This window comes from Ciona intestinalis, chromosome 7 (genome assembly GCF_000224145.3).
Source record: "Ciona intestinalis chromosome 7, KH, whole genome shotgun sequence".
In the NCBI taxonomy this organism is placed as follows: domain Eukaryota; kingdom Metazoa; phylum Chordata; class Ascidiacea; order Phlebobranchia; family Cionidae; genus Ciona; species Ciona intestinalis.
The window spans coordinates 3,667,503-3,682,560 of record NC_020172.2 but is presented as its reverse complement, the minus strand read 5'-3'; the positions used below and the strand labels follow the sequence as shown (position 1 = coordinate 3,682,560).

The following is a 15,058-nucleotide window of genomic DNA, read 5'->3' as shown; positions in this document are numbered from 1 at the left end:
GGTCAGATACGAAAATTAAAACGGTTGCCGGATCATGAAAAATTTCTTTGTTTACTTTAATTAAAAAAGGTACAAAGCGTTGGAAAACCATATCCCTATTCTCATGGTCTAACGTTATTTTCAAGCTCAAAATATTTTATAAACATGACCATTGTCTTGACTATGGTTAGAAAAGTAACAAAAATTTTGCAACGTAAACAAAAATACTCCAACCGTTGCGACATTTTTAAAATTCTTAAAATATTTTAAAATTCTATAAAACTAGAAATAAAATAGCATTCTTTATTTTATATAATATTTTATTACAAAATGTTTTCGTTTTGTATTGTCAAATAACAGTATTAAAACGAATTTATTTTCGTGAACTTATATACAGTTTTTCAATGGACCGGCACCACGCGCGTACAATTTTTCCAATTGGAAAGTTAATATAAAGTGACATGAATAAAATGTTCGTGCGATAGGAGTCCTACGCCCACTGTCAACCTGTCACGAATTTGTAAAAAAAGCAGATATAGCAGGGTGGGGAAAGATGGGACATCTTTTTTTGTTATATTTTCTTGTCCTATTTGGTAGTTAAACAAATAACATTCAAGAATTGTAAAACCGTATCGTCACGACTTCCATAGACCGTTGTTATTTGTTTAAAACATGATCAGAATATTTGGATATTATGTGGTAACGGTGTCCCGTCTTCCCCCGCTCTACTATATCACTTTTAACTTTACAAAACTTTAATGAAAGCGAGATGCGTTGGCCAAGAAAACCTAAACTGCTCAGAGCTGAGTTAGAGCAGCATTTTGTATAAGTTTTATATGGGTGAGGTCCTGCGACGAAGCACACCAGTACACAGTGTTGTGCGAGAAGTAAAATTGTGCCGTGGATGTCAAACTGATGTTCCAGACGAACAATAAAATAAAGTAGATTTACCTCTCTTACGCCAACTAACGAATGAATAACTGGAGCGACTTTTTTTCTTGAATACTTACGTTGCGAATTCATGGCGAACTTGGTAAGTCGTGCGTGTTTATTGTATCCGATATTTTACACTCTGTTAATATACCACTACTTTTAAAAATTATCATATAGTAGGGTGGGGGAAACGGGACGCCATTTCATTTTATGTTCTCGGGCCATTTGCTAACAAACATTCAAAAAGTTATAAAACCGCATCCTTACGACTCCCATAGACCGTTGTTAATTGTTTTAAACACGATCAGGATATTATGTACGAAAGGTGTCCCGTCTTACCCCACCCCAATATACTTCATAATCGTTTAAACCTGTTTTGTCTAGAACTCGAACCATAAAATCAGAAGCGCTTGACACGTTACATTGGTTAAAATATAATTTGACCCAACTAAAAGTAAAATACATTTATCTCAAAAACTAACAGATTGCTACAACAACTAAAACAGCAGAAAAACAAAAGAGAACATCTATCTGAACGCAGCGCCCGCTGAAGTTGGTCCACCGCTCAGTTGGTTTATAAATCTCAGCACATCTTGAAGTGACCAGGATGACGTCATTTTTGCAACCATTCCGAGCTTTTGCCAGTCGTCACGGTTAGCTGCATGCGCATCTAACTTGAAATCTACTTTGTTACGCAGAACAGGGTAACCTGGGAAAAAAGGTAAAAAATAAAAAAATTGGGCATACAATATTAAAAATTAGCCTTTAGCCCAGAGTTAACGAGTTCTTCGCTGCTACCATTGTGGGTGTGAGAACACTGTTACAACGACTTTCATTGTCCCACCACTCAGCGATTAAATAAGTTACATTCATTCGTAAAGCTTCAAAAAAACTGGCAAAAAACAGGCAAATTAAATAATATTAACTTTAAATTGGCAAAACAAATTATATGAAATTTTCCACGAAAAAAATTAAAAATAACTTGAATATCTCTTTTTTCAGAAGAGCACTTGCATAGTATGATACCATTACCTACCTGTTACAATGCATGGCACAGCCCTCAGCCAGTATTATGTGCAAGTAAATTGCCTTCAAATGTATCTCGTTCATCTAATGGTAATTCCTGTTCCACCTTATTATCCATAGAAACAGCAAGAACCCATTCTCGAACTTCTTCTCTTTCTGCTTCCTGAATAAATGAATGAAATTTAATTCGTCTCTTCGGTCCCGATAACAAAGAACAAGAGAGACAAAAGCGAAAAGACTGGTAGTAACGGTAAAACAACAGTTGTTAAAACACGCTTATTGATAAAAAAGAAAGAAATAATGTTTTGGGCAAAAGGCGTGATCGTTACACCCCTATAAACAAATAAAATGCAATATTATTTCAAAAGTCTGAATTAATTATTCGGAAAAATGGTAATTAAGAAAAACAGCTATGTCTAAAAAAATCAGCCAAAACACACTTTTTTTATTTTTCTTACATTTAAATATTGTTTGTCAGGGAGTGGAACTTCAAATGGAATGTCCGTCTCCTGGAAATCTGAGTTGTCAATCAAATCTAATGAGCCTTCCTCTATTGCTTCAGATAGATCAAGGTACCTGGTTTATAATTAGAGTTGATATGTAGTAGCATAGGGTAAGATGGTATATAGTGGGGTAAGATGGTATATGGCGGGGTAAGATGGTATATGGTGGGGTAAGATGGTATATAGTGGGGTAAGATGATCTCTATATACGAGATATGTTACAATAGGGTAAGATGAGACACCTTTAGCACATAATATCCCATATTTTCCAAACAAGTTTTTAACAATTAACAACGATCTAGAAGTCAAGAGAATACAGTTTTATAATTCTTCAAATGTTCTTTGTTTTCTACCAAATGGGAAAACAAAATAGAATAAAAAGGTGTCCCATCTTAATAAAAAGGTGTCCCATATATATACAATATTTGTATAAAATTTCGATATTTACCTGTTCCAAAACACGAATGCCATATTCAGTTGATCATTCGCTTTACAATACAAACCAGCTTCGTAAAATGCTTTATCTGCTGGTACATGTGATGTATAACGTAGCAATGATGTGGAAATCTTGTAAATGATTTCCCCCTGTTAAAAGTATTTATGTGAAGTACTAATATTTATTCTGTTACCTCTGCTAACAGGCATAGTATAAATAATATTTTAGCGGCTCATCCGGTATAAAAACAAAAAAACGCAAAATATTTTCAACATTTCGTCTGTCATACGGTGAGACTTCATCAGAGAATGTAACGCAACAGCACATGCAAACAAAAAGCAGAAAAAAGAGAAGATAAATGCAATAAGGGCAATGTAAAGAGGCGATAGGGGGGGGAGGGGGGAAGGGCAAACACACACAGCAGTTAGGGGAAAACTCAATGACAAAATAAATTATATGAGCTCTTAAAATTCATGTACTGATATTTATCGGGAATTAATTATTTATTTTTTTGTGGCAGAAAAATCCATGTTTTTTTGCGGCAATGGGCCAATCCTGGCTTAAATTCTAGGACCCATGGCGTGCCATGCTGCAGGTTACGACGTGAAAATAAAATGAAAACGTGTCCCATCTTCCCCCACCCTACTATACATAAAATATTCATTTAAAATAAAGGTAACCTACCATTCCACTCTGCTCTCCACATGCACACCTTACAGCATAGTAATGTGAAATAAACATTAACGTCATGAACTCATTATAACTTGGTTGGTTGGTTTGGTTTGTTTGCTCCAAGTTCTGTGTCTGAAATATTGAAAAATAATAAAATTGTGGTTTTAGAGGGTAGTAGGCCAATGCTGAGGTACTTTCTGGGACCCAGTACACTCGATATAACACAGGTGTTCTGTTTTATACACCTCGTGTCAGCTTACAAGTTACCATGTATGTAACTTTGTCAGTGATTGATTTTGGGATTTTTACATTTTATTATGTATGGCTGATAATTTAGACAACCCATTAGTGACCACTGGGTTGAAGCAATCGCCGTTAAGTATCTTGCCCTAGGACACATGCGCCCACAATGGTAACTGCGACGAGCCTTGAACCCATTTCCTCTAGCTTAAGGGCAGGCAGTGTGTCATATATAAATGTAAAAACTTACCAAACCATGCAGCATATCACGCAGCATTGCCCACACTTTGTAATTATTCATATTTGGTGAGGACATTATATCATTGGATATACGTTTGTATATGTTGAAGTTTTGTGGGTTAGCGGGAGCACCTAGTGTAATGTTAACTTTGTTAAGGTGGGCTATGATGGAAAAAGACAGTCATTATAACACGGTATTCTGTTCCATACACCTTGTGCCTGCTTATAAGTTACCAAGTATGTAACTTTGTGGTAAAGTCGTTATAAAACGCAAAAAGCAGGCACATATGACTAACTGTATAAACAACCCATTAGACTGATTAGAGACCACTGGGTTGAAACAATTTTTGTCAAAATGGTAACAGGGCCAAGACTTGTACCTGGTTCTCCTGGTTTAGAGGCTTGACCAAAAATTTTAACTCAGATTTTTTCCAAATAAGTTTTAGTCTCGCAGCATTTGAAATGTGGTTAAAAAAATGTTTCATTTTTTTGCTAAATTTTTGTTGGGAGAAAATATATTATGCGTTATACTTAGTAATAGCAGTAAATACATACCATGTTGAGCGTATAACTCAAGCACAGGAAGTGCTTTATCCTCCTTAAGAAGCTGTGCAGCATATAATGCAACATATTTGTGTAGCACAGCGTGGCTCTGAAAGTAACATAAACACTTGGCCGTTAAACATAACAATAATTTTTACACATTTTTCTTTTATTTAGGTAATTTTGCAATAGTTAGGTTAATTAAGTATTTGTAACTAAATGTGAGTTACTGTAAGGGTGTAACAGCCATACTATTTAAATTTTAACTGATACTTTTTCACCTATTTTTAATTTACATCATACTTTAATAAATATTGTTTTGCATTTTTTCCTAACAGGTTAATTTACATAAATTTTTGTTGTCCAGTCACAATTGTAAACAGAACATGTCATGATAGAGTACTGTGGGGTAAGATGGGACACCTTTAGCAAATAATATCTAAATATCCTGATTGTGTTTTAAACAATTAACAATGGTCTATGGGAGTCGTAAGGATACGGTTTAATAATTCTTTAAATGTTCTTTGTTTACTCCCAAACAAGACAACAAAATAGAATAAACAGGTGTCCCATCTTCCCCCACCCTACTATATACTAATTATGAACCTGTTTTTCAGCAGTTTCAATGCATTTCTCCCACTGTCCTTTCTCCACATACATATCCAATGCAGCTATAACATCAACAGAAGCCATCTGTTTAAAAAAAGTAAAATCAAGTTTTTGTAAAACAAATGGAGAAGCAAATTACAGAGTAATTAGTATTCTAGAATACTTTTTTCGAGTCTAAAATTTCTAAAAGAAAAAAAAAATTTTTCAAATTATCATTTTTATAAAATTGGTAATATACTTAAAGAGATGATGTAATGATGCCGTCTTTAAACAGTATATCAAATGCCGTAATTAGATTTAAAATTGTATTATGCACATGCAAATAATATAAATAATCTTTTAACGGCTCATCTGGTATAAAAAACGTAATGTATTTCCGAGGTTTCTTCTGCCATCTAGCAAAATTTCATCAGGAAAAGTAAAAAACTAAATACATTTTACAAAAAACTGCAAAGTCTGAAGCCTTGCTAGATGGCGGACGAAACAACGGAAATACATTCATTTTTATACCAGATGAGCGTTAAAAGAATATACATTATGCCTGGTACATAAAGTAACAACTAACAAAATTATTAAACATTACAGTTTTAGTATCTCCATGGTGCTTCAGATGTTCCTTATATTTCGCATCAACATAGTTTTCAAGTTCCGGTGCGTAATCTCGGCAGACGCCTTTTGCTTTCTGGAACTCTCCCCCCTCCATGAAAGCATCAGCAGCTTCTTGTATCATGTCTACTTGAACGTACAACTCGGCAGCCTGGGAAACAATTTTGAAAATTAAGTTAAAAAATATTCAAAGTCAGAAAAATATCTAATTCAGAAAAAATATTTAAAATCTGAAAAAAATTAAATGTTGAAAAACCAACAAGTCAGAAAAAATATTTAAGTGTTGGAAAAAGTCAGCCAGCAAGTGGAAAAGCTGGGGTATCACAGTCAAAACTAATTTAAATACTTTAACACTAAAACTTTTCAAATCTAAGAATAAATAAATGGAACTTATTTATCCTCGCATGGAGGGGCAACTACAGTCATTATAACATGTGTGTTCTGTTTCACACACACCTGTTTTTTTCTATATATTTGCTGATATATACTATATATATTTATAATCCTATACAGTAACGGAACCAGATAAAAGGGGTGATTTCAGTTTGAAAAAATTTCGAGAAAATTTTTATATACAACACATTTTTTTTCAAGTTTCTGGGTTTCAACCTCATTAACGCCCCTAGCTGCACCACTGACCATTTATCATAGCATATTAACAGGGTATCAAGAAATTCATTCATTTATATAAACAGGGATCAATTAACCTTAGCATGTCGTTGCAAACGAATAAACTTCGGTGCAATTAATTCAATAACTGCAGTTGACTTTTGCAAAGTTAGAAACTTCAAAGCAAGATCTGTGGCTTTGCCCCAACATTTTTCAAGGATTCTAGAAAAAATACACAAAATTAAACTTAAATATTTGATTGTAAGGATGTTTTAGAGCAAGGTTGGTGCATTTTCAAGAATTTTACCAAAAAAAATCAAAAAACAAAATTATACTTAAAAAGTTGTTTGAAAAGATAAATTACATATTTTTTATTTAGAGCAGGGTTAGAGTATGGTGCATTTTTCAAGGATTCTAAACAAAGTTTCATAATCAGAAAATTAAACTTAAAAATTTGATTTAAGGATAAATAATAACAAGAATTTAAAAAAAAAGTTTCACATATAGAAAACTAAACAAACTTGTTTTTAAGGATGAATTACATTTTAACAATTTTTAACAAATTAATAATAATATTTTTTTTAACAAATTAATAACAATAGATAAAGAACACATTTGTGCACATGTTTACATATAAAATAAAACACACAATTTTAAAAGCTTACCTGTTATCATTTGTCATATCACTAGTTACTTTGCAGTAACAAGATATAGCTTGATTATAATCTCCTTGTGATTCCCATTCTTGCGCTTGTTTTACCATGCCTTCAACACCACTAAATGATAAACATATATATGTTTATATATTATATAACCTCTTATATACGATAAATACATATACAGGTTTGCATTTTTATTTTTTATAAGAATTATTTTTTGTTTTACTGTGATAAATTTTTAGGATTTTTTTTAAGAAAACAAAGAATGCCACACTACTATAATAAATAAACAAATATAAAAATGTTCGAATTTAATTTTTATAAGAAATATATTTTGTTTATATGCAATTGCAAACTTGCAGTACAATTTTTCAAAAAAAATTTAGTAAAAAAAATAAAAATAAATGCGTCAAAAAGACTTTGTACTTACAAATAAAAAAAGTTCATAGTAAAAAAAAAAAAAAAAAAAAAAAAAAAGTCTATAGTAAAAAGAAACTCTGTACTTCAATGTAAAACCAACAAACCTTGGTCCCTTTCTTGTCATTTCTCTCTCATATTCTCGTTGTAAAGCATCAAACTTAGATGGAAGATATTCACGTGCAGTTCTTAATGCTTCATTCCATAAACCAGCATCTCTATTTATATTAAAAAAAATTATATTACTTTTGTAGATATCACTAATTATATAACTAAATTCTTAGTCATACTTAAAATCACCACAAAAGTCACAGCACGGTTATATGAAACAGAACACCTGTGTTATATTAACTGTTAATCTGTTTGGGCATTTTAAGTTTTATTTCATGTAACTTGTTGTTTTTCTAATGTTTTTCAAGTTTAACAGAGCATGTCTAGAAAAAAACAACCCTCAACCCTTAATGAATAAAGTTTACCTGTAATATTTTACTGTAAGATCAGGTCGTTGTGCACGCAACAAATATGCTTCAGCTTGTTGAAATTCCTAAAATATTTCCAAATAATTTAATAAAAGTTACTTTTCTTTATAACAAAAAAAAATTAAATACAAAATTTTAAATAAAAAAAGTAAATAAAAGATAAAAAAAACTCAGGTTTTTTACCAGTATTTCCCATCCGTTCTTACCTTTTGTTCAAAAGCAATTCTAGCTTGTCCAATAAGAACATCATTGACCGAATCCGGTTCATATTGTTCGGCAACCCTTTGAGCTCCTTCCCAGTCTTGGTTGTGAACGTACCTAGGCAAAAAACATGAAGTAACCTTCATTTTTGCTGTTGGTTCCCCTCTATTCGTTTTTTAAACAATATTACCTATAACTTTCGTATTTTTTCTCAAGCACATTTTACTCATTGTAAGTTTTTTTAAAGATTGTAGTTTTGCTACTAATTCCCATCTCTTTTAATAAATAGGGTCGTGTATCCATGTATTTTCTTTTAGTATTTTAGAAGTAATTTGTATTAATGTGATTTAACTTTTCAGGGAATTTACTTTCTACTAACTTTGTTTTACTAACTTTTTATAAAAACTAAGAAAAAAAACAACAAAAAAAAAACGATTTCAGAAGACAAAATCTATTTATTTATTCTTATCATAAATGTAAAACTGCTTATAATTTATGTTTTGTGCTACTTTTTCAAATTAATTTGTATTAAATAGATGCCACTCTTCAGGAATTTACTGAATGTTGGGTTTGCGTATGTTTTATCCCAAACTTTGTCCTTTTCAATAATACTCATTTCTTTAAAGTTGATTTTATTATACTTATCAGAGAAAAAATGTTTTTGTTTCATTAAACTCACATAAGCACTGCTTCTTTTGGTTTACCAGCTTTAATAAATTCTTGTTCAGCTTCTGGAAATTTTCCTGTAAAAAAAATGAGACAAAAATAAATCACGAACAATCTTTAAATTCGGGTCATACACCTTGTGCCAGATTACCAGTTACCACGTACGCTACTTGTGATATATTTTTGGGGATTTTTTCCGTATGGCTGTCAATTTAGACAACCAATTAAGTGACCACTGGGTCGGAGCAATTGTCATATAGTGTCTTGCCCAAGGACACACACGCTCACAATGGTAGCAGCGCTGTGTAGGTCACTGAACAAGTTATAATATTTTTAACATCATTTTAATGACAAGAAAACTGTTGAGTTTCTGTACAAAAGTGAGGACTAAAAGAGAGATCTTAGCAAAACTGTAACCAACGTATTAAATTACCTTCATCCTCAAGAAACATGGCGTGTTTTAGATGTAAATCCGGTGCTTTGCCCTGCATGCCTGCGCGGACCAGTTCGAACGCAAAATCAAACGCACTGCAAGAAAAATATGTTAAAATAAAAAAAAATTGAAAATACAACATAGTTATCAGTTTTAAAACTATTCTGGCAATTTTTTTTATACCAAGGTTTTGACGTCCTGTTCAGGTAGCCTTTAGCCAATCGGGCGAATTATAAATTGCTAATAAAGATTTTGTTAGGTGGGGAAATATGAGACACCTTTTCATTCTATTTTCTCGTCCCACTTAGTACAAAACAAAGCACATTCAAAGAATTATAAAACCATATCCTCACAACTCCCATAGACCGTTGTTTTTAAAACACGACCAGAATATTTGGATATTATGTGCTACAAGGGGCTCCATCTTCCCCCACCCTACTATATATCACATATATATTTTGACAAATAATAAAATTTTATTCAAACTAACCAGTTATCTGCTGCGTAATCAATTGCTGTTTCCAATAATCCAAACTTGGTGAGAAGTTTTACAGCAGAATCTCCACCAAGAGATCTCGCCCATAAATATGCAACCTAAACAACAACAGTTATTAATATATGTACTTATGAATGAAGGAATGTAAATTACTTTATCCTTGTGCAACCAGAAAACGACAGTCGTTGTAACATGGGTGTTCTGTTTCATACACCTCATGTTCGCTTACGCGGTACCATGTATGTACCTTTGTGGGTAATTATTTTATTTTTTATGTATGGCTGATAATTTGGACAACTTATTAGTGACCACTGGGTTGAAACAATTTCTGTTGAGTGTCTTGCCCCAAAACACATACACCTACAATGGTAGCAGCGACAAGCCTTGAACCCATTACCTCTGGCTTAAGGACAGGCACGTTAACCAACAGTGCCAAGGCGCCGAGTCATTTTCTTAATTCTCAGCTATACATAAAAAATAAAAACTATCACCAACAAAGTTACATACATGTTAACTCGTAATCTGGCACGGCAGTGTATAAAACAAAGCACCCATATTATAATGATTTTCATCTCCCCCCCACCCGCAAAGGATAAAGCAAGTAAAAAAATACTTGGTAACTCGTAAGCTGGAACGAGGTGTATAAAACAAAACACCCATGTTATAACTACTGTCTTTTTTCCCCTTCAAGGATACAGCAAGTTACATACGTGGTAACTCTTAAGCTGGCACGATGTGAATAAAACAAAACACTCACATTACAACAACTGTCTTTGCCCAACCTATCAAATATAAAGCATGTTTCATTCATTCACTACAAAGTAATACTCCATACCTGCTTATGAGCTGCCCCACCATGAGCCTTAGCAACCCTGTAAGCATCTTCCCACATATCTCTCTGCCTGTACATGTTCACTGCATTCTTCCATTCACCGGGTTCAATAAAATGTTTCTCCGCTTGTTGCAATAACCCTTCATTTTCTAACTCCTGTTAATCGTATGAAATTAAGTATGTGCAAACTTAATTATAATATTATATGTTAGTTGGCTCTTCGAATACGACAACAAGTATAGCATAAATTTGAAAAAATGGTAAAACAAAATAGGATATTTTGAAAAACTTCTCTTTTTTATGAATTTCCTGAGACAAAGCATTATGTAAGATTTTTTAAATGAAATTAATTCTATGCAAACTTCATTTTTGGTTGGTTCCTTGTTTACGAACGCAACAATTAAAAATAGTTGAAACAAAGACAAGGCAAAACGTCAAAACTACTAGACAATTAACACCAAATGATTTTAAAATTTAAAAACAAAAAAGGGAACTTATTTAAAGAATTTCAAACAACTGACCCATTTAAAAAATATCTAAAAACCAAAGTTACCTTAGCAAGGTGCAGATGTGTGTCGTTAATTAAATCAGGGTGGTAGTCTCTAACCAGTCGTAACATATCATCGTATCGTCGTAAATTTTTATGCATCGTTATCGCTAGGTCAGGTTCTTCCACAGTTAAATACAATCTGTTTAAATGGTTGTTCAAATCAAGGTATTTATTATTGTGTGTGGACGAGGTCCTGCAGCGAGGCACGCCATGGGTCCAATGATATAAGTCAGGATTTGTCCATAATTGTGCAAATTGGCTCATATTCTATTTTACCTGCTTTTTTGGTTGTTTTAAAAATTATTTGATTTTTTGTACCTTTTCCCGCTTTTGGGGCTTTTTGGTTAATTGAAAAACTACTAAAACACTGTTAAAAATTACAAAGCACTTATAGATGGACAAAACACATACACAAGAGACAATAATTACAGTTGCATCATCAAAAACTAAAAAATACTTTACCCCCAAAAAATCTCCTCATGACCACAAACTCTTTATAAATGAAAATAAAAACCAAACCAACCTTTCTGCTTCTCTATATTTTCCCTTAGCTTCTTGTTCTTGTGCAGTGTTAACATACATAGAAGTTATTTCTTCAGGTTCCATACATGTTTGCGCAAGCGTGTGTGCCTCCATCCATTGCTCTGATGCTAACAGCAACTTAACGGCTTCGTTTCTTGAACCAGCTTTCATGTACAGCCTTGCCGCCATCTGTTTGTGAAAAGTTTACAAAAATTGTGAGATAAAGATAAACATAATTTTTATCAAATTTTAAAATTAAATTTTTTTTTTTTTAAAAAAAGGTTTGAAAAAATCTTTTGCGGAGTTTGGAAAACATTTTGTTTCCAAGTTGTTTATACAAATATTAAAATTGTATGACCAAGTGTTATATTTGTAATAAAGACTCCAAAACTTTATGTGATTGCAACTTTTTTCATTTTTTGTTTAAATTTTGGAAAAAGTGTGAAATTTGACACCCTACTTTTACTATTGTCATTTTGTTTAATTTTCAATAAACCTAAATTAGTTGTTTGTGTTTACAACTTTGGCACCTACTGCACTATTTTTGGGCAATAAATAAACAGACAATATAATTGAATGTTACTTTATCCTCGCAGGCGGGGAAAAAAATAAAAGTTGTTATAACACAGGTGTTCTGTTTCATACACCTCGTGCCAGATTGTGAGTTACCACAAACTTAACTTATTTATCCTTGCATGGTGGGGCAACGAAAGTCGTAATAAAACAAATGTTCTATTTCTTATACCTCGTGCCAGCTTACAAGTTACCATGTATGTTACTTTGTGAGTGTGTTTTTTCTGTATGGCTAATAATTTAGACAACCCATTCGTGGGCACTGGGTTGGAGCAATTGCCCTTAAGTGTCATAATGACACATACGCCCACAATGGTAGCAGCCATGAGACTTGAACCCATAACCTCTGATACTTACTTCTTGGTCATTTGTTTGTGAATAATGTTCCCCAATTTGGTGATAGTACTTTCTACTCATAGCAGGATCTTGAGCTTCTAAAATTAGAATCGCCTTTTTAAACTGGCGAGCTGCAATAGCAGATTCAACAGCCTTTTCTGTTGCTCCAGCTTCAATGTAGTGGTTGATAGCTGAAAAACAATTTTTGTAAAAATTAATAATACTTTAACAAAAAAAATATTTTTAAAATAATATTTGTAGAAAATTAATAATGATGTTTTTTCTGTATTATACTGTTTTGAAAAAATAAGAAGATTTTTCATGTTTTTTTGCATGTTATTTAGTTGAAATTTATAATAAAGATATATAAATTAATAGAAAATGAAGTGGTTATGACATGGTATATAAAAAACACGCCAAAGGGTTAAATGTACAAATACGAATATTTTCTTAAATAAAATATTTTGCCCAGAAGACTATTCATGCTAACTAGACTGTTATAATTGGAAATAAAAATATAGGAAACTGCTAAACCATTACTTTAAAAAAATTATTAATACATTTTTTGAGTGTTAATTTTTTGTTATTTTGTCTAATAAAGTCCAGTCATGCTAAAAAAAAAAATTAAATTGGATAAAAAAAAGGACCACACACTTTTATGTGTTACTTTAAAGTATCGTCAGAATTTGTTAAATTGGTGGGCTAACAGTTCAAAGTCAACAATTCCAATTTCAAATTTAACACAAAATAACTAAATTGTGGGTTCGGTAGAAATGGGAATAGTTAGGGTGAGAATTTCAGAATTGGTGGCTTGAAGTTTAATATAAAATTTTTCAATATAAATTCTTTTGAATGATTGATATTAAATTGACAACTCTGAAATATGAGCTTTGAATTTGCAGCTGTGGATTTGGGTAGTACTTTTAAGGCGCCAAACTTACTAAATGAAAAACTATTTTTTTCAAATAAAAAAAACTAAAATACAAATAGCGTACAAATAAAGAGTACATTTGGTGTAATAAAGGGAACATTAGACCAACTTTTCAAATTTACTTCTGAAAATTTAAATTTTTGAACTTGTTTTAAAAAGTTGAACTTTTAAAAATGTTTCAAAAAGTCTAACTTTAAAAATTTAAACTAATTTTACCAAATTTTAAATTAAAAAACTGTTCTATAAAAAAAGTTTCTATAAACTTTTCTATAAAAAAAACCTGCATCGAGTTGTTTCTGTGAAGCAAGATATTCTGCCCATTCAAACTCAAGTCTCACAACTTCCGATGGAAAAGATGAGCGAGCTAAATCAACTGCACGCCTGTTGTGACAGAAACGTTTTATTAAAGGAACATAGGTCGGAACAGAAAGCCGGACTTGGTCAATTAAACTGTAGTAGGAACAAGAATAAGAGGCGTCACTTTGAAACGTAGGGGGGGGAGGGGGGGGTTGGGGTAATGGGCCAAATCTTGCTTAAATTCCAGGTCCTCAAGGAACTTATCAACAGAGAATAGAAGAATATTTGTACATTTAGCTTTATTTAATTTTTTCTGTATAAAAGCATATTTTGTGACTCGATTATAAAAATTGTTTCTGGAGATGTGATAAAGTTTACAATGTTCAACTATAAACTGCATTAATTAAAACAACAGTTCTATTAAATGCAATACAAACCTAAAAGCTTTGTCTCTTCTGTAACAATCCAACGCATGCTGAAAGTTCCCTGTTTTTTCGAACAATTCTCCAGCCTGTGTATATATATACATATATATAAAAAATAATTGCACACTAAACCCACATAACATGCATGTATGTATATATGTATAACACAGCAAACAGAATTTTCTCTTCAAAAATAACAGTGAAGATTATGTTATTCAAAGAACGAAGGGAAGGGAAGGGAATCAACAGCAAAATGACAGTCGTTAAAAAACGCTACATATATAAAAATGGGTGAAAAACTAATTTGACTACTAGCTTTTTGAACCTAATGATGCTTTCTTTGCCTTAAATACACGATGCATCAGTTGATAAACATGGCTGTTATACCCAATATATATATTACTACAATACAAATCACCTGTTCATTCAAGTCGTACTTTAGCAAACCGGATGCGATTTGTTCCATTAAATTGCGATTTGACATCAAATCCTGTACAAAAATATTAGTAAGCGTTATTGCTGTAGTGAAACTAAAAAAAATTTACGCTTTGAAGTTGTATTCTGAGGTTTGGATGTTTTCATTATGACAAGATTTCGTAAGTAGAGCTTTTCAGGACAACTGTAGTTGTGAGCTGCCTTATCTACTTTAAATAATGCTTTGCTAATCATAATAATTTATATTTCATTTCCCTGCGATGGCTTGTTNTCTCTTGTAANGTCTATATTTTAACATTTTNTTATATGTTTACAAAAGAAAAAGCTTTCATTATACTAAATTCGAAATATAGACCACATTTTGAGCATTTTCTATTCATATGGGAAATTTTTCATTTTCGTTAGAATGC

The 15,058-nt window shown here is 32.1% G+C and overlaps 1 protein-coding gene across 1 annotated transcript in view; it reads right to left on the bottom strand.

The window, feature by feature from the left end:
• Positions 1-1,361: 1,361 nt before the first annotated feature.
• The window catches only part of LOC100175077 (intraflagellar transport protein 172 homolog), a 25,607-nt gene continuing 11,910 nt past the window's right edge, over positions 1,362-15,058 (bottom strand). The window contains 24 exon segments of the mRNA XM_009860700.3: positions 1,362-1,621; positions 1,949-1,975; positions 1,978-2,101; positions 2,397-2,514; positions 2,890-3,026; positions 3,562-3,681; positions 4,040-4,161; positions 4,585-4,681; positions 5,179-5,265; positions 5,765-5,938; positions 6,495-6,618; positions 7,062-7,172; positions 7,580-7,690; positions 7,949-8,016; positions 8,158-8,269; positions 8,832-8,895; positions 9,252-9,346; positions 9,742-9,845; positions 10,583-10,735; positions 11,133-11,268; positions 11,653-11,840; positions 12,582-12,751; positions 13,772-13,872; positions 14,226-14,299. Coding sequence (XP_009859002.1) covers positions 1,440-1,621; positions 1,949-1,975; positions 1,978-2,101; positions 2,397-2,514; positions 2,890-3,026; positions 3,562-3,681; positions 4,040-4,161; positions 4,585-4,681; positions 5,179-5,265; positions 5,765-5,938; positions 6,495-6,618; positions 7,062-7,172; positions 7,580-7,690; positions 7,949-8,016; positions 8,158-8,269; positions 8,832-8,895; positions 9,252-9,346; positions 9,742-9,845; positions 10,583-10,735; positions 11,133-11,268; positions 11,653-11,840; positions 12,582-12,751; positions 13,772-13,872; positions 14,226-14,299 — 2,799 coding nt within the window. The 3' untranslated portion in view covers positions 1,362-1,439.